At 47.2% G+C, this 27812-nt stretch overlaps 1 protein-coding gene and 1 long non-coding RNA gene across 3 annotated transcripts; one reads left to right on the forward strand and one right to left on the reverse strand.

Annotated features, from left to right (window-relative positions):
* The first annotated feature begins 24 nt into the window (after positions 1-24).
* NCAPD2 (non-SMC condensin I complex subunit D2) lies at positions 25-27625 on the forward strand. 2 transcript variants are annotated; one of them, XM_082349767.1, is made up of 32 exons: positions 25-527; positions 1293-1442; positions 9326-9401; positions 9687-9745; positions 10214-10395; positions 10707-10849; positions 13170-13297; positions 13370-13493; positions 13675-13822; positions 14838-15035; positions 15385-15519; positions 15619-15706; positions 15803-15983; positions 17328-17452; positions 18283-18522; positions 18821-18995; positions 19569-19653; positions 21276-21409; positions 21754-21886; positions 21980-22064; positions 22139-22306; positions 22602-22771; positions 23485-23596; positions 23671-23794; positions 23877-24032; positions 24375-24552; positions 24636-24730; positions 25203-25283; positions 25453-25636; positions 26690-26816; positions 26922-27077; positions 27297-27625. In XM_082349767.1, the coding sequence occupies exons 2-32, from the start codon at positions 1316-1318 to the stop codon at positions 27380-27382; spliced, it is 4203 nt and encodes a 1400-aa protein (XP_082205893.1). In that variant the 5' UTR covers positions 25-527; positions 1293-1315; the 3' UTR covers positions 27383-27625. The 2 variants fall into 2 exon arrangements, 1 of the variants encoding a protein (XP_082205893.1); XR_014233184.1 differs by lacking the exons at positions 26690-26816; positions 26922-27077; positions 27297-27625 and having other exon boundaries at positions 24664-24730; positions 25453-25512.
* LOC309609021 lies at positions 10957-21311 on the reverse strand. The gene is made up of 2 exons (XR_014233204.1): positions 21185-21311; positions 10957-12194 (listed from the first exon to the last, which is right to left on the reverse strand). It is a non-coding gene; the product is annotated as an uncharacterized lncRNA (long non-coding RNA).
* Positions 27626-27812: the final 187 nt, after the last annotated feature.

Here is a 27812-nt window from a genome sequence, read left to right on the forward strand (position 1 = left end):
TTCTAACTGCCGGCCTGAACTTGCCTCCTGTCCTGGGGGTGACGGAGTGGGTCACAGTCCCAGGGGCACGGCCACTGCGCAGCTACAAACGCGGCATCTCCGGCAGGCACCGCCAGGGCCTCCTCTCCACCGACCGCGGAAAAGGAGGACCCTGTGGGGAACTAGGCGGCCGCGAGACAACGGCGGCGGGGGGGGCGGGGGGGTGGGGGGGGGTGGGAGCCGGAATCTAGGCCCCGCCCTCCTCGGACCTTCCGGCTCCTGCGCTCTGATTGGCCGGTGTCTGCAGCGAGCGTCGCAATTGGCCCCCTTGCGGCCGTTGAGATTTGAACTGCACTTCTGTGGCTTTTCCCGCGCGGCGCCCGGCTCGGAGGCGGATTTTTGCCTCCGCCTGGCGGGTATTGGTCGGTCTCTCTACCCACGGGAGTGCCGCCTCGCAGATTGCTGCGTCTTGTGCCCTCCTTGGTTTTTTCTTCGTTTCAGCCCCACTGCCAGAGTTGGAGGAACGGCGGGCGAAGTGCTCTTGTAAGGTGCGGTGTTCAGGGGGAGCGGGGAAGGAGAGGCCGGGAAAATCGGTCACCTTGCTGTAGGACGCGGTATTGGGCTGGGAGGTCTAGTGGGTGTGTCCTTGTGGTACGACGTGGTAGAAACAGTAAGTCTCACAGATCCGCAGTGGAATTTGGGCAAATCGCTTAACCTTAGTCTCAGTTTCCTCATTTGTAAAATGAGCTATATTACTATGCACTTCGTGAGATTGGCATTTGGAGTCTTAGATCAGATAGGACGTTCAAATAGCCGAACAGAACCTGGCACAGAGTAAACAAATAGTAAATGTTCATGTTCTCTCATTCTGGAGACAGGAAGCCCATTAGCCCATACTGGGTCACTGTTCTGGCCTCAGATGAGACAGTGTCTATATACTTAAGAAGTTTTGCCCATAAAAACAGAAATAACAATGCGCTAACTTAGCGCATCGATATGCCACTTTACAGTTCTTTAAATACTTTAATACCCCTTGACTCATTTGATCCTGAGAGCAATTTTGTAAAGTAATCAGAGATCAGTAATCCTGTTTGACAGATGGGGCCCAGGGGGTTAAGTGACATGGCCAAGTGTCAGAGTCACAACTAGAATTAGATTCTAGTCCAGGCTTAATCTCACACGCTCTAAGATAAAGTTATTAGCTTGATGTAAGACTAAAAAGTGTTATGTATCGGAGGAGGGGAATAATAGAACCAGATTAAAAAGACGACCCTTAGATATAGGCCCTGACTTGTTTGCTGTTTGGCTTCTAGCCCTGTGAGCCACTGGGGGAAAGATGTCTCCCCATCTGTATGAGTTCCATCTGCCCTTATCCCCAGAGGAGTTGTTGAAAAGTGGAGGGGTGAATCAGTATGTCGTGCAAGAGGTACTGTCCATCAGACATCTTCCATCGCACCTTAAAGGTAAGAGTCCATAGCTGCCACTGTGCCTAGCACTTCAAAACAACCACCCACATGTGATTATATTGTCTGTCTGTTCCACTACACCACTAAGCTCCATGGGGGCACGGAACATGTCTTTCCTGTTCCTTACTGTTTTCTCCCTAGCGTTGCATTACACGAAGAGTATATTCATTGACCACCTTCTCTAGGTTATTCAATAAACAGTCTTGGTGTGTATGGTTAGTCTTTGGGGAGAATTTTATTTTAGATCTTGACTTCTTACCATATGCCAAAATAAAGTCCTGGTGGTTTTAAGAGTTGTAGGAGAAGACAGCTCCTAGAATGTCTGGGACTTGACCTGACCTGTTTCAGGTAATACTTTTTTAGAGTCTAGATCACATTTCCAAGAGTGTGCAATAATGGAAAAAAGCGTATGTGCACAGTTGCAACACTGCACAGTACATGTACAGTGCAGTTGCCCGTTGAAACCTAGAGATGACCGAGAACAATTCATGCGTTATCAACAAGACCCCGTGCATAATGTCACTGTACTCGTTGGAGGTGTCTTGTGTCGGTTAGGTTGCTTCGGAGAGTTACAGAGAGCAGAAGTTACGTCTGTGGAGCCAGCCTGCCCGGATTTCAGTCCTGGCTCCACTGCTCTGACCCTGGACAGTTACTGATTCTCTCTGCGCCTTGGTTTCCTCATCTGGATAGTAACCTACTTTGTTTGTTATCTCCTACAACAAGTAGCATTCATTAATTATCAAGCGCTTTGATAATATAATTCCAGCTTGTCTCTTCTTGGCCTTCCCATCATTGTTGCCAGATGACAGCTCCTTGCTCTGATGTGCAGAAGTAGAAAAAGGGATTTTTCTATCTTGTGCTTTTTCTTCTTTCTTGTTTTAAAACTACCAGAAGTCTTGTAACAGACTTAGCCAGAATTGGATCAGGTGCCTATTTCCCTAACTACTGGTAAGGGAAATGGAATTATCCAGATTGGCTAAATTGATCAAGATCATTACCTAGGCTTCCCTAAACCCGAACATATCACCATTTGGTAAGCAAGGAAGAGGGCAGACAGAGTGTGGAGTTGACTGATGGGTGTCCACAGAGAGACCATTCTCTCCATATTGCGTGGATCTGTGCATCACCAATGGCACAAGCTGCGCACTCTAGCAAACTGTTCTGCAGTTGTTATTGTGTATCACTTTGTCACATGAATGCTTGTTCCTTTTAAGAGCCCTTTTTATAACAATTGCATTGCTTTTGGTATCTAGAACCCTAAATACACGTTCTACTATAAATACACACGGTCAGCTCATTTAATGTGTTCAAGTATTTACTGGTGTTATGCTATGTGCCAGGCAGTGTTCTAGGCACTGGGGATACAACAGAAGATAAAGCAGCCAAGGTGACAAAGTTCTTTCTCTCAAGGCTTTCAACAAGTAATAAATAAATATGGAGTATGTCAGATGGTTGTAAATACCAAGGAGAAAAATAAAGCAAGACAAAAAAGATTACAGTGAGCCGGTTATGGACTAGCATTTTATGTTGGATGATCAGAGAAGGCTTGCTGATAGGTGACATATGAGCAGAGACCATACAAGTGAGGAAGTTAACTATACAGGTTCTCAAGGAAGGGCATTCTAAGCAGACAGGAAAGCCAGTGCTGAGGCCCTGAGGTGGGGAAATGTCAATGTGGTTGGAGGGGAGTGCTCTAGGAAAAGAGAGGTCAGGTGGGAAGTGGTACAGATTATTCTAGAGTCTTGCTCCTCAGAGTGTGGTCTTCAGACCAGGAGCGTTAGTATCATGATTTAGGAGCTTGTTAGAAATGCAGGAGGAAGACCCATCCTCAAACTACTGAATCAGAAATCCATTTCTTAAGAAGATCCCCAGGTAATTCGGATGTACATTTCAGTTGGAGAAGCACTGATCTAGGGTGTTGTGGGTCATGGTAAAGACTTTAGCTTCAGAGAGAGTGAGCTTGAAAGCCATTGTGTTTTGAGCACAGGAGTGACATGGTCTGACATTTTAAAAGTGTATCTACTGTGTTGAGCAGGAACTGTAAGGGGGAAGGGAAGAAGCAGGGGACTAATTAAGAGGCTAATAAAATAATACCAGGCAGCTTACCTGGGGTGATAGCAGTGGAGGTGATCATAAAAGGTTAGATCCTGAGTGAATTTTGAAAGTAGAGCCAACAGGATTGTTGATGGACTGGATTGGATTTACAGGGTTCGAGAAAGAAGAATTGAGGATGATTATAAATAAGGCTTTTTGACTTGAGCAACTGGAAGAATGGAGTTGTCATTTACTGAGATGGGTAGAGTATGAGAGGAGCACATTTAGACTGTTGGTTATATGATTGTGGAGTTCGGGGGAGAGGTGCCAGCTCACGATACACATTCGGGATTTAATATTCAGCATGTAGAGGGTGTTTAAAGCTGTGAGATTGGAGTAAGTATTGATGGAGAAGAAAAGCAGTTTCAAGACATAAGACCTAAGGCAGTCCAACATTTACAGACTGGGAAAATGAGAGAGAACCAGTAGAAGAAACTAAGGACTAGTTGTTGAGGCAGAAAGTGAACAAAGACGCTAAATTAGGAGAAATTTCAAAAGGGAAAGGAGAGATCAGCTACACATTTAATTGCTGGACTTAGCAATGTGGCAATGGCTGGTAACCTTGAACACTATTTCAGAGCCGTGGGAATCAAGCCTGATTGGAATATGTTTATGAGAAAATGGGAGGAGAGAGGTTAGAGTTGATGAGTTTAGATAACCCTTTCTGGTTGTTTTGCTTTAAGGAGTAGCAGAGAAATAGGGCGTAGCTGGAGGGGGAGGCAGAGTCAAGGGAGGACTTTTTTTTTTAAGATGGGCAACATTACATGTGTATGTGCTGAATGGGAATCATCAGAGAGAGGGGAAAGCTGACGCTGCCAGAGGGAGAGTGAATGACTGTTGGAGCAGTATCCTTTAAGGAGTCAGAGTATGTGATCTGGTGCTCGGCGGGGAGGAGATGGTTTAATTAGAGCATGGACAGCTTATCCACAGCAGCAAAACAAAGAGGCAGAGCTTATGGGCACAGATGCAGGTCGTGCCAATAAATACAGAACTTGGCGCAGTTGGAGTTTCTCTTCTGTCTGATTCTGTTTTCTCAGTGAGATAGGAAGTGAAGCCTTTAACTGAAGGTGAGTTGGGGGAAAGCGATCTTGATGTTATGAACAGAGGAAAGGTGTGAAATAATTGCCTAGAAGAAAGCAAATAGGCCTGGGAACTTGTTATAGGCTGACTAAGAAATACTAAGGGCCTACTTGAGGTCATAAAGTGAGAATAGTTGGCATGGTTTTATGTTTTTTCGAGCCACTTTTTTTTGTGTAGTTACATGAATGGAGTAATCAGTCAGTGGGATTTAATCCAGATTTACAAGGGGAGTAAATGTGTTAATAATAAGTGGAAAAAATTAGAAATACCATAATGTCTAATGATAGAGGAACAGTAAGTTAATTGAGGTACATTCAGTGGAATGTTATGCAGTCATTAAAAACTATTACAAAGGTTTTTTTTAATATCCTTATTTTAATATTGTTTTAAAAAACAGAACAGAGTTGAATACGTGATATGACCTCAACAATAGAAATAGTATGCATAGAAAATAAACTGAAAAAAATTAGCCAGATGTTAACAGTGTTTATTTCTTTCTCATTTTCATTTTACCATATTTTCCAGATTACAGAAGGAGGTTTATAAGAGTGGGAGATAGCTTACAAGTACTGAGTTACATTATGTGCTAAGTATTGTCCTGACTGTTTCACGTGGATTATCTCACTTAATCTTTACCAGAAAATTCTGAAAAGCCCTATGAGGTATGATCTGTTATTATTCCCAATTTACAAAAGAAGAAACTGAGACTTGGTAAGCTAAGTAGCTTAGCCTAGTAAATGTTCAAGCCACATATAAACCTAAGCAGGGTGACTAGACTAGATCAGCGGGTGCTGCTTTGGAGAAGTAAGGAGGAATGTGAATGGAGAGAATCATTGGATGTAATAAAAAATAGGTAATGGGTAATCTTTGAGAGAATAGCTGTTAGATTGGTAAATCTCAGAAACTAGGTTTCAGGGAATTGAGAATGATTACACAAAATTTTAAAGGGATATGAGCACAAAGTCAAATGAGAGGCACTGATCGTTTTTGGTTTGTTTGTTTTAAAGAAGTAGGGGCCTGAGCACGTCAGGAAAAGAGCATTCCCTAGAGAGGATGAGGCCAGAGGTGAAAGAAAGGAGACAAGTCTTTGGGGGCAGTGAGACAGCTTAGCTTTAGAACAGAAAATCTTTTCACTTGAGACTGAAGCAAAGAATGGGAAGGTGTTGGCAGAATGACTTGTTGACAGAGAGGCAGGATTACATGAGGGAGCCCATGCTTTGGGTCTCATTCTTTTTGGTAAAGTAGAAAGCAGTCATCTACTAAAAGAAGAAAGGCAAAGCATAAGAAGAGGTATAAAGAAAGGGGGGAACATGCTATGAGTATAGTGCTAGGGTGTCAGTAGGAATTGGAGAAATAAAATAGTTTGTTAAACATCACAGAGTAGTTGGACAGCATAACACTGCAATATGATGAATCAGGTCAGTGAGCCAGCAGTGATAATGTAGTACAAGGTTCAAGCTTTACTTTCTAGGCAAACCAACTTCTTACTGCAGAAAAGAAGAATTTGGTGGAATTCTTTCCCTCCCCATCTACAGAAAGAGCTAGATATACAACTTGGTTCAAAAGTTAACTCCCGGGACTTCCCTGGTGGCGCAGTGGTTAAGAATCCGCCTGCCAATGCAGGGGACACAGTTTGATCCCTGATCCAGGAAGATCCCACATGCCGCGGAGCAACTAAGCCCATGCGTCACAACTACTGAGCCTGTGCTCTAGAGGCCGCACATCACAACTACTGAAGCCCCCCTGCCCTAGGGCCCGCGCACCGCAACTACTGAGCCCATGCACCACAACTACTGAAGCCCATGCACTCTAGGGCCCACGTGCCACAACTACTGAGCCTGCATGCTGCAGTTACTGAGCCCATGTGCTGCAGCTACTGAGCCCATGCACCACAACTACTGAAGCCCATGCGCCTAGAGCCTGTGCTCCACAACAAGAGAAGCCATCACAGTGAGAAGCCCACACACCGCAATGAAGAGTGACCCCCACTCACTGCAGTTAGAGAAAGCCCGCACGCAGCAACAAAGACCCAACGCAGCCAGAAAAAAAAAAAAAAAATTAACTCCCATACTGCCTTGCTACTCTTGCATGTTGTAAGTCATAATTAGCTGCTACTCCCTTTTATACTGAAGTTTTTATATAGAAGCAGTACAGTGAAGATGAAAAGAGCACTGAGTTTGAGAATCAAAAGATGCTGGGTTTTCAGGGAGTTCCCTGGTGGCCTAGTGGTTAGGATTTCAGGCTTTCACTGCTGTGGCCCAGGTTCAATCCCTGGTCGGGGAACTGCAGCACCCCCCCCCCCCAAAAAAATGCTGGATTTTCAAAATGTAATACAAGTACAGATGTCCCCCAGCTTACGATGGTTCAACTTACGATTTTTCAGCTTTATGATGGTGCAAAAGCAATCTGTATTCAGTAGAAACCGTATTTCGAATGTTGAATTTTTATCTCTCCCTGGGTTAGCAGTGTGCAGTAGGGTACTCTTCTCGCGGTGCTGGGCAGCAAGGGCAGGTCCCGGGCAGCCACATAACCACAAGGTAAACAAGCCGTACACTTAGAGCCGTCCTGTACCCAGACAGCCGTTCTGCTTTTCACTTTCGGTACAGTGTTCAATAAATCACGAGAAGTATTCAACACTTTATTATAAAATAGGCTTTGTATTAGATGATTTTGCCCAACTGTAGGCTAATGTAAGTGTTCTGAGCATGTTTAAGGTAGGCTAGGCTAAGCTATGATATTCAGTGGGTTAGATGTATTAAATTTTTGACTTACAATGTTTTCAACTTACAGGGGGTTTTTCAAGATGTAACCCCATCATAAATCAAGGAAAATCTGTAGTAACAAATGAACCTAAGTGTATTACAGATGTTTGACATAATCACACTAAAGGATTGCAGAAGAAAATAACCTAAGTAACTAGGAAACCCAGTATTTCGGGTTTTTTGTTTTGCTTTGTTTGGCTGCGCTGTGTGGCATGCAGGATCTTGGCCGACCAGGGATCGAACCCGCGCCCCCTGCGGTGGAAGTGCGGCGTCTTAACCACTGGACCACCAGGGAAGTCCAGTATTTTGACTGTGAACTGTATATAAAAGAACTTTACATGATTAGCGTAAGGTAGTTAGTAAATTTATTTTTTAAAGGGGTGTGCGTTAGCAATTCTGAAACTGTTTTATGTGTATACTAGGATTAAGCAAATATATCAGTGAACTTATGTTTTTAATATATACACAGAGAGATAAAAATAGAGGAGTGTGTGCATTTACACCTACATATATGTATATCCTGCTTTTCTCTGCTGACTGGGCCTAAAAGCTCCAACAGCAGTGATCTTAACTAGGGCCTAGAACTTGGTTTCTACATACCATTCTCTCATAAAAGAAACCTGGACTCCAGTGAGAATGGTTGATTCCAGGACTGAGCCAGGGAAGGTACAAGACGAGCCTGGAACATCTTGTGGTACAAGAAAGTAAGAGAACAAGAATGAAGGGAGCATGTCAGAGACACAGGCCAAGTTGAAGGAGCTCCCAGTGGTCAAGTATGGGACAGTCTGAGCAACAAAATTAATAATAAGAAGAATGGATTAAAACACATAATAAAAGAAACGTTCATGAGCCCATTCTGTTATAAACAGATAATTGGATACATAAAAGGAGGGAAAGTAACAGCTCATACTTAGCCTGGCATTCCCATTAAGTAAGCATAAAAGGAATGATGGAAACAGACGAATCACCATTCAGTAAAAGTCATAACTGTGGCAGGCAAGAATCACCCATATAAGCTTAAATAAGCGGGCAGAGTGTGGTGAGAGACAGGGTTTCCAGAGGACCTCCCCAAGACACTCACGAGGTGCAAAGGGGAAAACAGTAGCTTTGCAGCGGAGACACCCAGGCAAACGCTACCAACTGGTCAAAGTTAATACCACCAGTAATAAGACATTGACATCGCCTACTTCTGGGTATGATGCATCGGAAGGACCCATCCTCCCGTTCTCAGTGATCTAGCCAAAAGTGCATGACGTCAATCTAATCATGAGGAAATAGCAGAGAAACCCAAAGTGAGGAACATTCTACAGAATAACTGGCAAATACACTTCAAGTGTCAAGATCATGAAAGACAAAGATTGGAGGGGACTAAGGAGGTATGACAGATCAATGCATTGTGGTATCGTAGGCTGGCTCCTGGTCTGGGAAAAGGACAAAAATGGAACAGCTGGCAAAATTCAAGTAAGATCTGTAGATTAGTTAATAACATTGAATTAATGTTCATTTCTTGGTTTAGAATAGATCCTTGTACTATGGTTATATAAGATGTTACCATTATCTGGGTGAAAAATACAGGAACTCTGTACTGTTTTTGCTACTTTTGTAATTTCAAAATTAAAAAAAAAAAGATCCTGAGTTTGTGTTCATTACTCAGTTGGACAAGTCACATAACTACTCAGACATTTAATTTATTTTCCCATAAAATAGGCACAGTACTGTTTGCTTCATCTCGTTCAGAGATGTGGTAATAAAACTCAAGTAAGGCTTTAATTGTAAAACAGGACAAAGTGTCAGATGTTATTATAATCGTAGATTACATTGAAATGAAGTGTCTACTTTTGTGATTCTACCAAGAAAAGCAATTAACTCCATTTTCTGCCATGAATAGAACTTACCAAAAAGGCCTCTCCCCTCTGTATTGATTAGTTTCTTTCATCTCTATAGCATTTCAGGCTGCCTTTCGAGCTCAGGGGCCCCTGGCTATGCTGGAGCATTTTGATACCATCTACAGCATTCTGCAGTAAGTAAAGTACCCCTCTGATACTTTAAAAACAACTGGTGGCTATTTGCCCTAACTTTGCATGTTAGTCCTGAAATTCCAAATTATAGTTCACTGATAAATGGTTCTGGGTGTTGATATTTCTACTCATGAGCATTTACCCCAGCTTGCCACCATATTTATTCAGTCGAGTAATTTCACGTGTTTTTTTTTTAAGTATTAGATTCCTCAGGTTCGATCTGATCTATTAGAATGGGCTCTGCAGGTTCCTGTCTCACCGCCCCCCGCACTTTCTTTCCCTCATAGTCACTTTCGAAGTATAGACCCTGGCCTCAAGGAAGATACTCTGGAATTCCTGATAAAAGGTGTTTATGGGTCGGGGGTAGGGGATGGAAGGTGTGTGTTGCTGTTTGTTTGTTTACTGTTTCCTGCCACATGATGATATCAAGGCTGTGGTGATTCAGTTGGTTTGGCTAAGCCCGGGGACCTCTGACCTATAGGTCTGTAATCTTGGTGGGCAATACAGAGTTATGTGTGTTCACTGTAAGGGCAGACCAACAATAAACTCTTCCTACTCTTGAACTGCCTCTCTTCAATAGAGGCAGTTCTTCCTGTTGCCAGAGAGAAATTGGGATAACTGGAGTGAGAGAGTAGGGATAGGGCATGTTCAGGCTATCAGGGTCAGGGGTCCCAGAGGACTTAGCTTGTGTTGTAGCCACTGAGAGATGAAACACAGATCTTTGGTAATCTGATGGCTGCAAGTGCTAGGGGTTTTGAAGTTGGGTTGTATGAGGAAAGTGAACGAAACTGACTCCAGATCCTGCCCCTCGCAGTGGTATCCCGCCACTCCCAGGAACTTCCCGCCATCTTGGATGATGCAACTTTGAGTGGGTCAGATAGAAGCGCACACCTAAATGCCCTCAAGATGAACTGCTATGCTCTCATATGCCTCTTGGAATCCTTTGAGACCATGACCAGCCAGACAAGCCTCATGGACCTGGACCTTGGTGGGAAGGTAATTTGTTATTCCTGGCTCACTTGATATGGGATATGGGGAGATACGGGAATTGGTGGGAAAGATGGAATTCAGTGATTCTGAGAATCTTTTCCTTTCTGCCCTTGACCCATGTTTAAGGTTTATGAGGAGGTACTCAAAAGTATCACAATGTATCTTTTGCTGACAAGCAGCTCTTTTATATTTTGGAACTTGTAATACTTCCGTCTTACCTTCTATCTTGTTTCAATACTGGATAGTTTGGGCACTCAGACTAGCAGATCATGATCCTTTTGGCTTCCTTATTTTTTCTTAAGTATATCCTTTTTTAGGGTAGGAAAGCCCGGGCCAAGGCAACCCATGGCTTTGACTGGGAAGAAGAGAGGCAACCAATTCTTCAGCTTTTAACACAGCTGCTCCAGTTGGACATCCGTCACCTGTGGAGTCACTCAATAATCGAAGAGGAGTTTGTCTGGTGGGTAGTTGATTGCTATAGGTGATATTGGCTATGCGGAATGAGGCTCTGTTGCTAGATATGCTTTATACACACACACACACACACACACACACACACACACACACATTTATTTATTTTTGGCTGTGTTGGGTCTTCGTTGCTGCGCGCGGGCTTTCTTTAATTGCGGCGAGCAGGGGCTACTCTTCGTTGCAGTGCACAGGCTTCTCATTGCGGTGGCTTCTCTTGTTGCGGAGCACGGGCTCTAGGCGTGTGGGCTTCAGTAGTTGTGGTGTGCGGGCTCTGTAGTTGTGCGTGGGCTCTAGAGTGCAAGGTCAGTAGTTGTGGTGCGTGGGCTTAGTTGCTCCGCGGCATGTGGGATCTTCCCAGACCAGGGATCGAACTCGTGTCCCCTGCGTTGGCAGGTGGATTCTTAACCACTGCACCACCGGGGAAGCCCTAGATATGCTTTTTGTTTGTTTGTTTTGTTTTGTTTTGTTTTGTTTTGTTGTTTTTCAATTTTTTAACTTTTTATTTTGAAATAATTTCAGATTTACAGAAAAGTTGCAAGAATAGTACAAAGAATCCTCTATACCCTTCAGACTCCTCAAATGTTAACATTTTACCACATTTGCTTTACTAGATATGCCTTTTAAATACTTCATTTCATCCCTCAGTTCTGTCTGTAATACACAGAAGTATTCCCATTACGTTGAGTTGTTCAGAAGTAGATGATGAAGATTAGAAACTGCTTTGAATTTCTCATCTTTAATGCCATTTATTCATTCATGAAACAGTATTTACTGAGAATCTCCTAGGTGCATGGCTGGTGTCATTAAAGTCACTGAAAACTAGCGTTTCTGCCCTCTTAGAGTTTCTATTTTAGATCAGAAGACAATTTTTTAAATAAGTAAAAATATATAGTATGTCTTACAGTTTATTACTGTGGAGAAAGATAGTGGAGGGAGTGGGAAGTTTGATGGGAAAGGGTTGTAATCTTTATCAGCTGTTCTAGCAAGACCTCTTTGAGATGGTGACATTTGAGCAAAGCCCTCGAGAAGGTAATGAGAGCCATGAGGATATCTGGAGGGAGAGCAAGGGCAAGGTCAGGAAACAGCAAGGACACAGGAAGGAGTGTGTTGAGCACGTATAAGTAATAGCGCTGAGGCCAGAGCTGGCAGCTGAGACAGGGTGAGGGGTAGGCTGTGAGGTCGGGGCAACAGGGAGCCAATTGCAGGTCCTCATAGGCCATCACGGGTTGGCATTTATCAGAGTGAGATGGGGCCACTCGGGTTCCGAGCAGGGCAGTGAGGTGGTCTGTCTTGTCTTCAACAAGCTCATCCTGGCTGTTGTGTTGAAACAGACTCTGGAGGGAAAGGAGGAAAGCGGGAGACCAGTAAGGAGGCTGTGGCGGTCACTTGGGCAAGAGATGACAGTAGCTTAGGCCCAAGAGGGCGGTGCAGATGGGGAGAAGTGGATGCAGTCTGTACTTGTTCTTTAAGGAGAGCCTACAGGATGAGCTGACAGATGCGTGTGAGGTTTGAGGGAGGGTGTGGTCGAGGGTGACTCACCCAGGGTTTTCCCCTGAGCATTTGGAAGAATGGAGCTGCCGGTGACTGAAATAACGGGGAAGGCTGTGGGAGCGTGTTTGGGGGGACAGGAGAAGTTCTGCTTTGGACATAGAAAGCTGGAGGTGCCTATTAGACATCCAAGTAATGTCAGATTTGGTTGTGGAATGTACAAAGCTGAAGGAAGACAGGAGAGCGGTCTAAGCTAGAGCACACATTTGGGAATATAATGTATTTATATAAATGGTATTTGTAGCCATGAGACTGAATGAGGTCACTAACTCAGTAAGCATAGCTAGAAGAGAGCCGAAGTCCAAGGACTGTACCTTGGGGCACTCCAGCATCAGGAGAGTGAGATGAGGAGGAAGAACCAGCTGAAGAAACTGAGAAGGGAGTCTGGCCTCCTGGTACCAAATGAGGCATGTTTCAAGGAGAAAGAAGTGACCAGTTGTGTCAGATGCAGCTGAAAGGTCAACAAAGATGGAGGACTGTGTTGGCCATTTAACAATGAGAAGTCAGTGGTGATCTTGTCCTGTCTTTTATCATATATTCAGCTTCTGTGTAGACATTATAACTGGTTGAAAGTTGGTAATCCAGAAGGAGGAAGTACCTATCTGGGGGTCAGCAAAGCAAAGCAACTTGGTGTAGAAGGCGATAGAATAAAGAAAACTAGAAGACCCTGACTGGGGCAGCAGAGATGGAATGAATGAGGCAAGACCAATGTAGTTGAGTCCAGACCGCTGATGTCACCATCTCAACTCTTCCTTTCTCAGTTTGGTTACTGGCTGCTGCTACCGCCTCCTGGAGAACCCCACCATTAGTCACCAGAAGAACCGCTCCACCCGGGAAGCCATAACACACCTGCTTGGTGTCGCCTTGACACGTTATAACCATATGCTGAGTAAGTTAGCCCTCCACTTTGCCCCACCCTTTTCATTTTGCCCGTGATTTCTCATGTGTAGTACTTCCACAGGTGCCACTGTGAAGATCATCCAGATGCTGCAGCACTTTGAACACCTGGCATCTGTACTGGTGGCAGCTGTGAGTCTGTGGGCAACTGATTATGGAATGAAGAGCATAGTAGGAGAGATTGTAAGGTGACCCTTCCTTCTCTAAGTTTCTAATTCTCATTTCCCTCAGGGAGAGTATAAAGATTGGAAATTGCTTCTCTGTGTAACATTAGATTCCTTCAGATATTAGATACCAACTTTACCTTCCCTTACTGGGACCTGAGTAATTAAGTTATGCTGCTATGGCTATGTTTATTCCCCTGTGTAGAGAGATTGGACAGAAGTGTCCCCAGGAGTTGAGTCGGGACCCTTCAGGGGCAAAGGGCTTTGCCGCCTTCCTGACAGAACTAGCGGAGCGTGTCCCGGCCATCCTGATGTCCAGCATGTGCATTCTAATAGATCATCTGGATGGAGAGGTAGGTGGTCCCCTGGGGATCTCAGGTTTTTCTAGGGGTTTTAAGTGCATTGTTGAAAGGCTGTTTCTTAACAAGAAGGAAGCTTTCACGTGAAGTCAAGTTGTCTAGGCTAATCACTGTGGCAGTTCCTTCCTATAGAGAAGCAGATGAAGTTTATTGAATTAAATAAAGAGCCACTTATTAATCCTATTTCAATATCACACTGGTTTCACCCAGGTCTGGTAGGGGAGATGACAGTTCCACAGCCTAAGTCTAGTGAGAGTGACTCAGCTGTGATTTTGGGTCCCACCCATTCCTCAGGATAAAGCCCCTTCCTGCCCACCTGGTTCTCAGATCCACCCACATCATCTGTCTTATCCCTCAGTGTTAGCCTGACTGCATCCCAAACTGATGCTGGCACTCCTCGGTGAATGTCAGGAGCAAAGACAGTCTGCTTGTTCATCTAATGTACTATAACTTTTTATGCAAGACCCCATTCTCTGGCTCTTGGCCTGGCAAAAACCCCAAACACTATTCTCCATGATTCTGTAATGGACTTGGTTGGCACTAGGGCTGATTTCTGTTTCCCTGTCAGTAAGATGTGGGAAGGGAAGTGTGAGGGAAAGGCGGTGTTTATTAGTGAGGATCAAAGGCTTTGAGGCCTCAGATGAAAGGTAGTAATTAATGCTTTTCAGACGTGTGTTGGTGGATGGATGTGATTTCATATTCAGCTGCCACCATGGTTACCTGGGTGAGCCTTGTGGGGAAAAACTGCTCTGGGCTCTTGTTTATTTTGTCCCTACATTCTCCTCTGACCAGACAAGGCCTTCCTGGGATTCAGGTTTTTCTAGTGACCTCAGGAGTCAATGAATACCTGCTGGGCAGTTGACCAGAAAAAGTCAGAGCTAAGAAAAGCAAGCTTAACCTTGCCTAAAGGCCTTACCCCTTCTTTGTGCCTGGATGAGCACAAGAGTTTAGGAAAAGGACAGTCAGTATGGGGGTTCAGAGGCTCATACCAGCCTCACATCCATCTCAGAATTACATGATGCGCAATGCCGTGCTGGCGGCCATGGCGGAGATGGTGCTGCAGGTTCTGAATGGGGATCAGCTGGAGGCGGCAGCCCGAGACACCCGAGACCAGTTCTTGGACACCTTGCAGGCCCACGGCCACGACGTCAGCTCCTTTGTGCGGAGCCGTGTTTTGCAACTCTTTACCCGAATCGTCCAGCAGAAGGTGAGTGGCCTTTGACATGATAAAGATACACGGTACCCCTCTATGTACAGGCCGAAGAAAAGAGGAATCCAGGGTCAAAAGAAAAGTAGCTATGTCAAAGAGGAGTCTAGAATTCAGGATTCTACTACCCGTAATAAAGGTCTTCCTCTATCAAGGACAAGGATTCTGGGCTCCATTTAAGGACTACAGTATGTCTTAACCACTACAGACAGTCCTCTTGAGCTATTCACATCCCGTAGGAAAGTTTCCTTAGAATGAGTGGCTAGCTCATGTAGAGTACTTCACGATCATCTTGAGCAGAATGGAAGGTGTGGGGCGGGATCTGATCCTGTCTTCCTGTTCCACATAGGCTCTGCCCCTGACACGTTTCCAGGCAGTGGTGGCCTTAGCAGTGGGGCGTCTGGCAGACAAGTCGGTGCTGGTTTGTAAAAATGCCATCCAGCTGCTGGCCAGTTTTCTCGCCAATAATCCCTTTTCCTGCAAGGTAAGTAGTCTGGGCCCACCCAAAAGAGAAGGAATTAAATGGAAACAGCAGTGAAATTCCATGACTCAGTGACCCTGATGTTCATTTTTACCTTGGTAGCTTAGTGATACTGACCTTGCTGGACCGCTGCAGAAGGAAACCCAGAAATTACAAGAGATGAGGGCCCAGAGGCGAGCTGCAGCTGCTTGTGAGTAGTTGCTGCGGGGGAGTTCTCACCCCAGACATCCTTCTCCTTGCAGCCGGAAACTCAGTGCAAGAGTCTAAGTGAGACTTTCTCATTCAGCCGCAGTGCTGGACCCAGGGGAGGAGTGGGAAGCCATGCTGCCAGAGTTGAAGGCTACTCTGCAGCAGCTGCTGAAGCTTCCCCAGGAAGGAGAGGGGATGCCTGAGGGGGTTGCCGAAGCAGAGACGGCGGAAGAGGTGGAAGGGCGCGTCCGTCGATTGCTAGCCAAAGCTAGCTACAAGTATGTGAAAGAATGGGATATTCTCTCATGACCTGTTAGGTTTAGAGTTAACCTTTGAGAAACGATATATTTTTTAATTGAAGTATAGTTGATTTACAGTGTTGTGCTAATTTCTGTTCTACAGCAAAGTGAGTGTTGATACACATATGTACATTCTTTAACAATGTTTTTTTTAAATGAACTGCACTTAGGGTATGCTGCCATCAGATGGTGGTAGGTGTTTTCATTGCAGTAATAGTCTGAACACCAGATTTATGCCAAAGGCAAAGTCTACAATTAAGCATGCTTTTCTACTTTTACAAATGTTTAAAGAAACTACTAAAACAACTAAACGTAAATCATGTTATAATTGAATATGACCAAAGTCCTGCTTCATTTGAAGAAGACGACCTGTAAGTAGAATTCTAGTTCTATAAAGTAAGTTACTTAAACTTTCTGGGGCTCAGTTTCATTATTTATTTAGAAATAGTTGATTAGATCATAAGATCTCTAGTGGCTTTCTAATTCCAAAATGTGTGAGCTGATAAATAATAACAAACGTGCTCAATCCTGCCTTAATCTTTAAATCAACCTGGTATGAATCCTGATCTTAGAGAAAAGATTTTTGTGACTAGAACTTGAGAGCACCTTGGCAACAAAAGCCTTATAGCTGTCCACAGGTATTCTTAAACCTCAGCCACAAGTCATTAGTTTACTTCTTACCTAATTAGGCTACTCAGAAAGGCTGAAGAGAGGGTGGCTAGTTGGCTCTCTAACTCCCTACGTCTCTCTGGTGTCTCTCTTTGCTAAAGCATAAAAGGCAGCCTGCTCTGCCTCCAAGCATGCTAGTGATGAGTTAGGAAAAGGCTTCTTCTCGTGTTAAAGATGTCCCCTCCTCCTTCAGCAATCCTTGGCAGCCAGTGCTGGGTGAAGTTCTTAATAGCTGAGGTTCTGGCTTCCAGTTACAAATTTAAACGTGTTAGAACGTAACTTTTTAACAGTTTAATAGCAGAGTTTTGGGGGGTTTTTTGTTTTTTTTTAAGCAGGAATCTACTTTTTTGTAATTAGACAATATGTTCACATGGTACAGTATTTAAAATTCAAACAAGGACGTGCCATGAAAAATCCCTTCCAAACCTGCTTTCCAGCCAGTTAGTTCCCTTTGCATAGCGAGCCTCCTTCTAGAGATAATGTGTAGTCACACAGTCAAACATATCTACGTTTTTTCCCCCTTTTTATACAAGTGACAGAATTCTCTACCAGTAGGTCTAGGTTCTTGATGGAATCATGACATAGGCTGCCTGACACAAGGCTGCAGTGACACTCTTACGGGTGCCTGACTGGTGACAGGTTATGTTCTGTCAGGCAGGCCATCCTTCTCACTCGAGAAGCCATAGGCCACTTCCAGGAATCTGAACCCTTCTGTCATATGGACCCAGAGGAGTCAGAGAAGACCGGGTTCCTGAATCTCTTAGGAACTATCTTCAAAGGTAAATTCCTTTTCCTTCAGTCAGCAAACAAGACACTTCAACTGTATTTATAGACCATTTACTTTATGTCAGACACTGGCCTGGCTGGCACCCTGGTGCTGAAAGAGGCTAGAGGGGAGTTAGTGGTGCTTCTGCTCTGGAATGGAAGCAGCCCACGGGCCTAAGATTTAGTCACAGGGTATAAAAGGTTATTTCCAAACCGTAGAGGACTTGAGGAATCTTTTTTGAGAAATGAACCAACATATTTTGGAATAAATTCTAAATTTATACTTTCCTAGTGGGAATTCCCCGGTGGTCCAGTGGTTAGGACTCTGCATTTCCATTGCAGGGGGCACAGGTTCGATCCTTGGTCAGGGAACTAAGATCCCGCAAGTAGCACGGCACGGCAAAAAAAAAAAAAAAAAAAAAGCTTTCCTATTGTAGAAACAAATATTCAGCGATGTTTAGATCTGTTGGGTTTCCCCATATACCCTTGAACGAAAATCATCCTGTAATTCTTTTTTTTTTTTTTTTTTTTTAATTAATTAATTAATTTATTTTTAAGGCTGTGTTGGGTCTTCGTTTCTGTGCGAGGGCTTTCTCTAGTTGCGGCAAGTGGGGTCCACTCTTCATCGCGGTGCGCGGGCCTCACGTTATCGCGGCCTCTCTTGTTGCGGAGCACAGGCTCCAGACGCGCAGGCTCAGTAATTGTGGCTCACGGGCCCAGTTGCTCCGCGGCATGTGGGATCTTCCCAGACCAGGGCTCGAACCCGTGTCCCCTGCATTAGCAGGCAGATTCTCAACCACTGCGCCACCAGGGAAGCCCCCATCCTGTAATTCTTTAACTCTAGGCCCAGCAGCTCCCACACAGGAGAAGAATCCCCAGGGGGCTGCGGGGAACTTAGGCCCAGGAGAGACTGGCTGTAAAGACAAGCCCAGTGTGTCAGAGCCTGAGAAATGCAGGGAAAACGATGAGCTGGTGAAGCAGGAGATGCTGGTGCAGTATCTGCAGGACGCCTACAGCTTCTCTCTGAAGATCACAGAGGCCATTGGCATCATAAGCAAGATGATGTATGAACACACAACTACAGGTACGCCGGCATCCCCTCTGCAAGGACTGGGTCTTGGAGTTGGAAGAACCGGTCTTGTCCGTATTTATTGATGTCTGTCTGCTCCTTTGAAAGGCCCGGATTCTTACTTCAGTTTGCTTTGTGTAGCCCTGCAGAGTGTGCACACAGTATTTCACGGGGCGTTTAGGGGAGTTGGCATCCTCAGGGAAAAAGGAGGAAGGCCTCCGCTCGCATGTTGCTACATTAAGAAAGGTTCTGTCTTTAAGTATTGGGGGAGTTTTGCCAAGCAGATAGGTGACATTTGTGTCTGTCCTCTCAGTGGTACAGGAGGTGATTGAATTCTTTGTGATGGTGTTCCAATTTGGGGTACCCCAGGCCCTGTTCGGGGTGCGCCGCATGCTGCCTCTCGTCTGGTCGAAGGAGCCTGGTGTCCGGGAAGCTGTGCTGAACGCCTACCGCCAACTGTACCTCAAACCTAAGGGGGATTCTGCCAGGTAGATGGGCTGTGTTTGCCTTTGCTAACTTTTCTGAAATCAGCTTTTCACAGGCTGTGTCTCGCCTCCTGAAGGAGTGGCGGCGGGGGCGGGGGAGGTGGGCACCCTTCTTCTAGGGGGGTTCTAGCTCCAGAGGCACTAGGTCTGTAATGGGCTCGGAGTGGGGCTGAACTTCCAGTGAAACCCATCCTAAGCAGTTATTTGGTTTGTTTTTGTTTTTCTTTTTATTGAAGTATAGTTGATGTGTACAATATTAAATGTTATAAGTGTGCAATATAGTAATTCACTATTTTTAAAGGCTATACTCCATTTATAGTTATAAAATATTCCCCACGTACAGTATATCCTTGTAGCTTACTTTATACATAACAGTTTGTACCTCTTAATCTCCTGCCCCTATATTGTCCCTCCCCCTTCCCTCTCCCCACTGGTGACCGCTAGTTTGTTCTTTATATCTGTGAGTCTAAAGCACTTATTTATTATTTGACACTGTGGTGGGATTGCCTAATAACCTGTTTGCCAGGTTCAGCTTCTTGGTCTTTTAATGACCCCTGATCTCTGCTGTTCCCACAGAGCCAAGGCCCAGACTTTGATTCACAATCTCTCTTTGCTGCTAGTGGATGCCTCAGTTGGGACCGTTCAGTGTCTTGAGGAAATTGTAAGTCTCCTCACTTTGACTTACTCATTCAGCAAGTATTAGTGAGTAATTACTGTGTGTTCAGCAACTTACTCAGCCCTGCAAAGAAGTATAAGATTATTCGCTTTGAAGTCTAGTTGGCAGCCCAAAACACAAAACATTTCTAGAGCAATGCAGCAGATTGCTAAATGGCCCAGGCAATGGTTATAGTAGCGATAGTAATATAATAATAATAACACGTTATACCAGGTACTGTATTTAGCACTTTGCTCATATTAATTTGCTGATCCTCACAACAGCCCTAGGAGGTAATACTATTATCAGCATTTTACAACGAGAAATCTGAGGCACAGAGATCTTAAAGAACTTGGCTAATTTCAGCTACTTAGGGGCAAAGTTTGAGATTCAAACTCAGGCATAAGAGTTGCAGAAAACATCCTCTTACCTGGTATGTTCTATTGACGAGTAGAGTGGGAAAGAGAGCAGTGTGAGATGGGATACTCGAGGGAAGAGCTTCCTGAAGGTGGCAGGACTTAATCTGGGTCTTGATGAGTAGGATTTAGAGAATTACAGAAAGGAGGGAAAACATTTCAGACAGAAAGCCAAGAAAGAGCACTGCCTATGTTGTAGAATGAAGACGATTGTGTTCTGGCTCAAAACTGTCATCTGGAAAAGATAGAAAGCTGGAAATGTGGTTTGGAACTAAATCTGGAAGATCCCGGGATGCCTTTCAAGAGTCTAGGACCTGAACCTTGTCAGCCAGGGGCTCCAGCATTTTAGTCAGGCAGAGCTGCTTTGAAGGGTTTGGATTATGGGACAAAAGGCAGAGGTGGTGCTGACCACCAGCGTCCACTGGGAGGAGTATCACCGCTGGCCACGTTTTTTCCTCACTGCGGGAAAGAAGAGCCTGCTGGTGGCACTTGGCCCGAGATCTTGTAGAGTAGCTGCTGGCCAGGAGCCCAGACAGCAGGCAGAGGAGAGCTATTTCTACATGGTGAGCAGAACCGTGGCATGATGAAATAGACGTCTGGGGAGGTCACAGCATACAGGTTGGTTGGAGCAGAGGCTAGGGACAGGGATGTCCCTGGAGGCTGCTGTAGATGTGCAGTGACAGGAGTCTAGACTTTGGGGGTGGGAGGAAAATCTGTAGAATTGCACTTTAATGGAAGATAAATTTTAAAAGGAAGAATAGGTCGGACTAAGTGACTGATACATAAAAAATTAGGTGACTGTGAAGTTTGAAGCATATGTGACTGTTGGTGTTGGTGCCGTTGGCAAAATGAAAAGGCAAGAAAGGACGATGGCATCCATTTCAGACAATGTTGAGTTAGTGGTAACAGCAAGAAAACCTACTGGAAATCTCCAGAATGTAGTCCAAACTATAGATCCACATGAACACAACGAGGTCAGTTTCAATATGTCATCTTAATAAACGTAGTTTTGAAGGCATGAGAGCAGAAAAGTAGCGGAGACAGAAGCACCTCCCAAGACCCTGCTTTACATTTTGAGCCTCCTTCCTCTCCCACTCCTAAACAAACATTGCCTTACTTACTTAGGTTCTCGATATTCTCTTCAGAGGAGGTGGACCAAGCATCAGGGGAATTGTTATTTTTTGGCCTGAGCCCTTTTTCTTTTCTCTGCAGCTCTGTGAGTTTGTGCAGAAGGATGAACTGAAACCAGCAGTGACCCAAGTGCTGTGGGAGCGGGCAACCAAGAAGGTGCCCTGCTCTCCTCTGGAGCGCTGTTCCTCTGTCATGCTTCTTGGGATGATGGCACGGTGAGGCTCAGATCCAGGCAGGCGGTAGGATGAGAGAGGAAGGGAAGGTTCCCTTAAGACTGCTTCAGTAATAGCAGTCAGGCCCAGCTGAGCTCTGCGCATGCATCAGCCACCTAAATGGAGAATAAAACAGTGACCGTACCAGTCTACCCCCAGGCAGCAGAAACAGTGGGGTCAACAGAGCAAGAGGGATGCCAAGGGGCCAGCCCTATGCCAGAGCCTCTCTGTAGCGCTCCAAGGCGCTCGAAGCCCTGAGTTGGGTGCTGGTTCCTACCCCCCTTGGTGTTGTCCCCCACGCAGAGGTGTCCGTGAGTGGCTTTAACGCTTTGGCTTCCTTCTCCCAGAGGAAAACCAGAAATTGTGGGAAGCAACTTAGACACACTGGTGAGCATAGGGCTGGATGAGAAGCTTCCACAGGACTACAGGTTGGCCCAACAGGTGTGCCATGCCATCGCCAACATCTCTGACAGGAGGAAGGTACGTGGGGTGGTTACGTCCAAACTAAGGCGGGTGCGCGTCCTTCTGTCCACCCTCAACACACACCCACGTTGTCTTCCCTGCTTTGGACAGCCTTCTCTGGGCAAACGTCACCCTCCCTTCCGGCTGCCTCAGGAACACTGCTTGTTTGAGCGACTGCAGGAGACGGTCACGAAAGGTGAGCATCATGAAGGGCCTCGGGCAGAATTGGGCCTTTGTCTGCAGTGGCAACTTCTCCCTTCTGCTGCGCAGGCGTTGTCCGCCCAGACCCACTCTGGATCCCATTCAAGGAGGCGGCAGTGACCCTCATTTACCAGCTGGCGGAGGGCCCCGAGGTGATCTGTGCCCAGATGCTGCAGGGCTGTGCAAAGCAGGCCCTGGAGAAGCTGGGAGAGAAGAGCACCCCCCAGGAGGCCCCGAGTAAGTAGGCAAGAGGGTCGGTGGGCCCGCAGGCAGCAGCCAGCTTCTGCTGTGTCCCTGCCGGCCAGGAGCCACTGACACCACCACTTCCTACAACCACTCCCGACCCCCTCAGCCCACGCTGTCCCTTTCTGTCACTCAGGCCGGGCCAGTCACTGCTACCACACCCTCCACCCCCGTCTCTTGCTTCTTCACTGGGGTGTAGAGCACGTGAGCAAGGGGGCCATCAGTATTGCGGGGGCCTGTGAGACTTGATTGTCTTTTTCTCCCTGCTTTCCCGCTCCCCCTCCTGCAGAGGACAGCCCCGTGCTCCCCACTTTCCTGCTGATGAACCTGCTGTCCCTGGCCGGGGACGTGGCTCTGCAGCAGCTGGTGCATCTGGAGCAGGCAGTGAGTGGAGAGCTCTGTCGGCGCCGAGTTCTTCGGGAAGAACAGGAGCATAAAACGAAAGAACCAAAGGAGAAGGTGAATGGCACGCCTGGGCATTTGGGTTTGGGTCCCAGGCGTTTCCCAGATTTGCTTCCGGCCCTCGGGTCCTTCACATTTCCTTCTGGGGATCTCCGCTTCTCTCCTGTTAAATGAGCTGATGGAGACTGCCTCCTAGCTGCTACTACTCTGGAAACGATTAGTGAGAACAAAGATGGATCACCCAGGAAGAAAGGTTTTAGGTAAATACAGAGCATCGAGATAGGGACCTTGGCAAGACACAGGCTGTGCCCTAGGCAGTGTTTGTTAGAACCAGCACACTCCCACGGCCTTTCCGGCAGCCTTGGTGACTGGGCCTAGCACCTGATGGGACCTTGTGTTCTCTCCACTAGAGGCAGTGATGTCTGGCAGACAAATGAGAGACAGAGCCCTGCAGCAGTGGGATAAAGTGTGACCTTCTCTGTGACTTTGAACCATTGTCTGGCAGGCTCCATCTGTTTACTGTGTATAGGAAGTTATATGCTTCTGTGAGGAGGAATTCAGAAGAGAAGTGGGATGCTTTGGCAACTTAAACACAGACGGACTTAGTTCTTTTCCGGTTTAATTCAGGAGTCCTTCTTTGGATACACGTGACAAGCCTGTGAATGGTTTTGCAGAATTTGCCTTTCCCCAGATCCATTTGTGCAAAATGAAGGGTAGGCTGAAATCAAAACGGTCTGCTCACCCATGATCCCTGGCTGCTTTCCCATCAGAATCCAAGCTCTGAGGCCACCATGGAGGAGGAGATGGGGCTGGTTGGGGCTACGGCTGATGACACCGAGGCAGAACTCATCCGCGGCATCTGTGAGCTGGAGCTGCTAGATGGTGAGAAGAATTGCTGAGTGACCCTCTCCCCAGCTAAGTAGGCTGTCCCAAACCTAGAGTTGTTCCTCCACCAGGCAAACAGACACTGGCTGCCTTTGTTCCACTTCTGCTTAAAGTCTGCAACAACCCTGGTCTCTATAGCAACCCAGAGCTCTCTGCAGCTGCTTCACTTGCCCTCGGCAAGTTCTGCATGATCGGGTAGGCCTTGGGGTGGGCATCGCCTTCTCCAGGAGGATGGGGGATGGTATGGTTTCCCTGATGATCCTCTCTTTGCCCCTAGTGCCACTTTCTGTGACTCCCAGCTTCGGCTTCTGTTCACCATGCTAGAAAAGTCGTCACTCCCCATCGTTCGATCTAACCTCATGATTGCTACTGGGGATCTGGCCATCCGCTTCCCCAACCTGGTGGACCCCTGGACACCTCATCTGTATGCTCGGTGAGAGACACCTCGCAGCACCTTCGCCATCCCTGCCAGCCCTGGAGGCTGTGGTGAAGTCAGTGTGAGAATCCCCAGAACTGTTCCCTGGTCTTTAGTGTTGCCTTGAACATCTGTGCAGGCCCTGGCTGAGGGTGGCCCCAAAGGGATTGATGCTTCTTGTCTAAAGCCTTGGTTACAGCCTTGGCCTCTTTCCCCAAACCCAGCTTTCAACTCTAGACAGCCTCTAACTGCTTCTAAAATGGCACTAGGAAGAGGCCATAGAGTCCTACTGAGGGCCTCTCTGCCAGCGTCAGCTTTAGCCCATGGTCTTGGTCCTGATGACACGGATTTCATTCTTAGTCTCCGGGACCCCGCTCAGCAAGTGCGGAAAACAGCCGGGCTGGTGATGACCCACCTGATCCTGAAGGACATGGTGAAGGTGAAGGGGCAGGTGAGCGAGATGGCTGTGCTACTCATCGACCCTGCCCCTCAGATCGCTGCCCTGGCCAAGAACTTCTTCAATGAGCTCTCCCACAAGGTGAGAGGTGGGGCAGCTTAGAGCTTGCTGCCGGGGGACATGCAGGTCACCTCGTCTCTTTGATGTGACTCTCTCTCTTACAGGGCAATGCGATCTATAACCTCCTTCCAGATATCATCAGCCGCCTGTCAGCCCCTGAGGGAGGAGTGGAGGAGGAGCCTTTCCACACCATCATGAAGTAGAGTTCCCTGGGCCTTGGGGCACATTTTCCATTGTAGAGCAGCCTTAGGAATCAGACAAACCTGTATGTGATTTCTGGCTCTGCTACTCTTTAGCCGTGTGGACTTCAGCAGTAACCACCTCTCTGTGCCTGTTCCTCCTGTATAAAAGGAGGCCAGAAATACTTCCCCTTTATTAGTTCTTGAAAAGATTCAATAAGGTAAAAGTCCTGACACTGGATGGCAGCTGCTTTTGTTATAAATTTCCAGTCACAGTGAAATTCCTCAGGAGGGTGAGGTGGACCCTTCCCCGAGGTGTGAGAGAGGGCAGGAGGGACAGGCCCGGGCATGGGCCGTGGCAGAGAAGGGCCTGCTACGGAGGCAGGAGGATGACAGAAGGCTGGTGCTGGGGAGGGTACGGGGCTGGTGTTGGCAGTGGGTGGGTTCGGCGCTGCCCCCAGAGACAGCACATCCGCATCTCCCCTCCTGCAGGCAGCTCCTTTCCTACATCACCAAGGACAAGCAGACCGAGAGCCTGGTGGAGAAGCTGTGTCAGCGGTTCCGCACGGCCCAGTACGCTGCCTTCCTTGAGGGCTCTTTGTGCCGAGAGGGATAGAGCCCCACCCCCCGACCCCCCCACCCCCCGCCCCAGGGGCCTCCCCGGGGCTGTGGGAGGCTGATGAGGAAGGAGGCCTTTCCCTCCTGGGTCCCACTGCTCCTCACAGAGCCGTCCTGCCCACAGGACCGAGCGCCAGTACCGGGACCTGGCCTACTGCGTGTCACAGCTGCCCCTCACAGAGCGGGGCCTCCGCAAGGTGCTGGAAAACTTTGACTGCTTTGGAGATAAACTGTCAGACGAGTCCATCTTCAGCGCCTTTTTGTCCGTTGTGGGCAAGTTGCGGCGTGGAGCCAAGCCCGAGGGCAAGGTGAGCGCACCGCTGCGTTCCAGCCGCAGTTCATTCCGGTGTTCTGCGGCTCTGGATTTCTGACTTAGCCCCAGCTGATTGCAACCAAGTAACCAGAGTGACCTGAGACCAGATCTTTCTGTCTCCAATTCCTGGTTCTTTGTTTCTCTTTTTTCTTTTCTTTAGTAGACTTTATTGAGGGCAGTTTCCGGTTCAAAGCAAAATTGAGTAAAGTATAGAGTCCCCCCATGTGCCCCCTGCCCCCAGGCAGGCACAGCCTCACAGCCTCCCTGGTTACCCGCAACCCCGCCAGAGGCTAGAGCGGGACATCCATGAACCTGCCTTGACACATCACCATCGCCCAGAGAGCGTGGTTTCCAGGAGGGTTCACTCTCGGTGATGTGCGCGCTGAGGGTTTAGACGAATGTATCGTGGCCTGTGCCCACCACTGCGCAACATTCAGAGTAGATTCCCTGCCCTGAGCATCCTCTGCTCCCCTGTTCACCCCACCTCCCCGCAGCCCTGCCAGCCACGGGTCTTTTTACTGTTGCCACAGCTTCGCCTTTCACAGGGTGTCGTATCATCGCACCCACACGGTACATACTCTTCTCAGTTGGGTTCTTTCATTTAGTGATATGCGTTTAAGGTTCCTCCATGTCTTTTCACGGACTTGTTTTTTTTTGGCTGTGTTGGGTCTTCGTTGCTGCGCGCGGGCTTTTTCTAGTGGCGGCGAGCGGGGGCTGCTCTTCGTTGCAGTGCGTGGGCTTCTCATTGCGGTGGCTTCTCTTGTTGCGGAGCACGGGCTCTAGGCTCATGGGCTTCAGTAGTTGTAGCACACGGGCTCAGTAGTTGTGGCTCGCAGGCTCTAGAGCGCAGGCGCAGTAGTTGTGGCGCACGGGCTTAGTTGCTCCGCTGCATGTGGGATCTTCCCGGACCAGGGCTCGAACCCGTGTCTCCTGCATTGGCAGGCGGATTCTTAACCACTGTGCCACCAGGGAAGCCCCGACTTGTTTCTTTTTAATCATAGAAATAACTATATTTCCAGGCCTGCTTTTCACCTCTTTTTGCCTCCAGGCTGTAATAGATGAATTTGAGCAGAAGCTTCGGGCCTGTCACACCAGAGGTTTGGATGCAATAGAGGAACTTGAGATTGGCCAAGCGGGTAGCCAGAGAGCCCCATCAGCCAGGAAACAGCCTGCTGGTACGTGAGGCAGCCCCTCGCAAGACAGACCAGGCGGGGCCCTCCTCTCAGATAGAGGTTCCTTTTTTTTTTTCCTTTTTGGACTCACGCCTCTGCCTTTTCTAGTCTCTAGACACCGGCATCTGGCTCCTGCAGCGTCACACAGTGACTTTGTCACACCTGAGCCTCGCCGTACTACCCGATGGCATCCAAACTCCCAGCAGCGAGTTTCAAGAAAGAAACTCAGAATCGTCTTCTCAAGTGATGAGTCCAGCGAAGAAGGTACGGTGCTTCCTTCCACAACCGGCCCAGAAGAAGCACAGCTCGGGGGGCGGGGGGGAGGCTGGCTTTGATGGGGTCCTGCTGCGTAGGCCCCCTGCCCCCAAGGTCCTCTTCCTCCCTGTGCAGTGTGTTCTGGGACTGTCCCGTTTGTTCTCTGAGACCTATGTTTCACCATCTTTGTGACTCAGCTTTTTCTTATTCCCCCAATTCTTTGAATAGAACCGTCAGCAGAGATGACAGATGATGAGACACCCAAGAAAACCACCCCCATCCGCCGAGCATCTGCTCACAGGCACAGGTCCTAGGGGCAGCCTTGCCTGTTCCCAGCCCTGCTGTGCAGGTGTCTTGTAGAGTGACCTTGAATTCCATGCCCCTTGTAAAATACTTGTTTGCCTGTCTCCTTGTTTTTTTAATGCATAAATGGTCTTTATAACAGACGGCTTTGCTCTTAAACTAGCCTAACTGAACCGAGTTGAGCTGCTTTCCTTGGAATATACATTTGCCAGTTTCCTAGTTTTCCAATGAATAAATGTTTTTATATACTTTTAGAGGTTTTTCCTAAGCTCATCTTTGTTTCATCTTTCTCGTTAGCCCAGAGGCAGGCAGCAGATAGAGGGTTATTGATCCAGAAGGAGAAGATGAGCCCAGGAGTCTGGGGCCTGTCCCAGCGTCTGCTGAGTTTCACGCCCCCTCAGTGCCTCATCTTTCCCTCTCGACCTCCCCACCCTGCACGCG

Source organism: Balaenoptera borealis (assembly GCF_965194805.1).
Source record: "Balaenoptera borealis genome assembly, chromosome: 13".
Classification (NCBI taxonomy): Eukaryota; Metazoa; Chordata; class Mammalia; order Artiodactyla; family Balaenopteridae; genus Balaenoptera; species Balaenoptera borealis.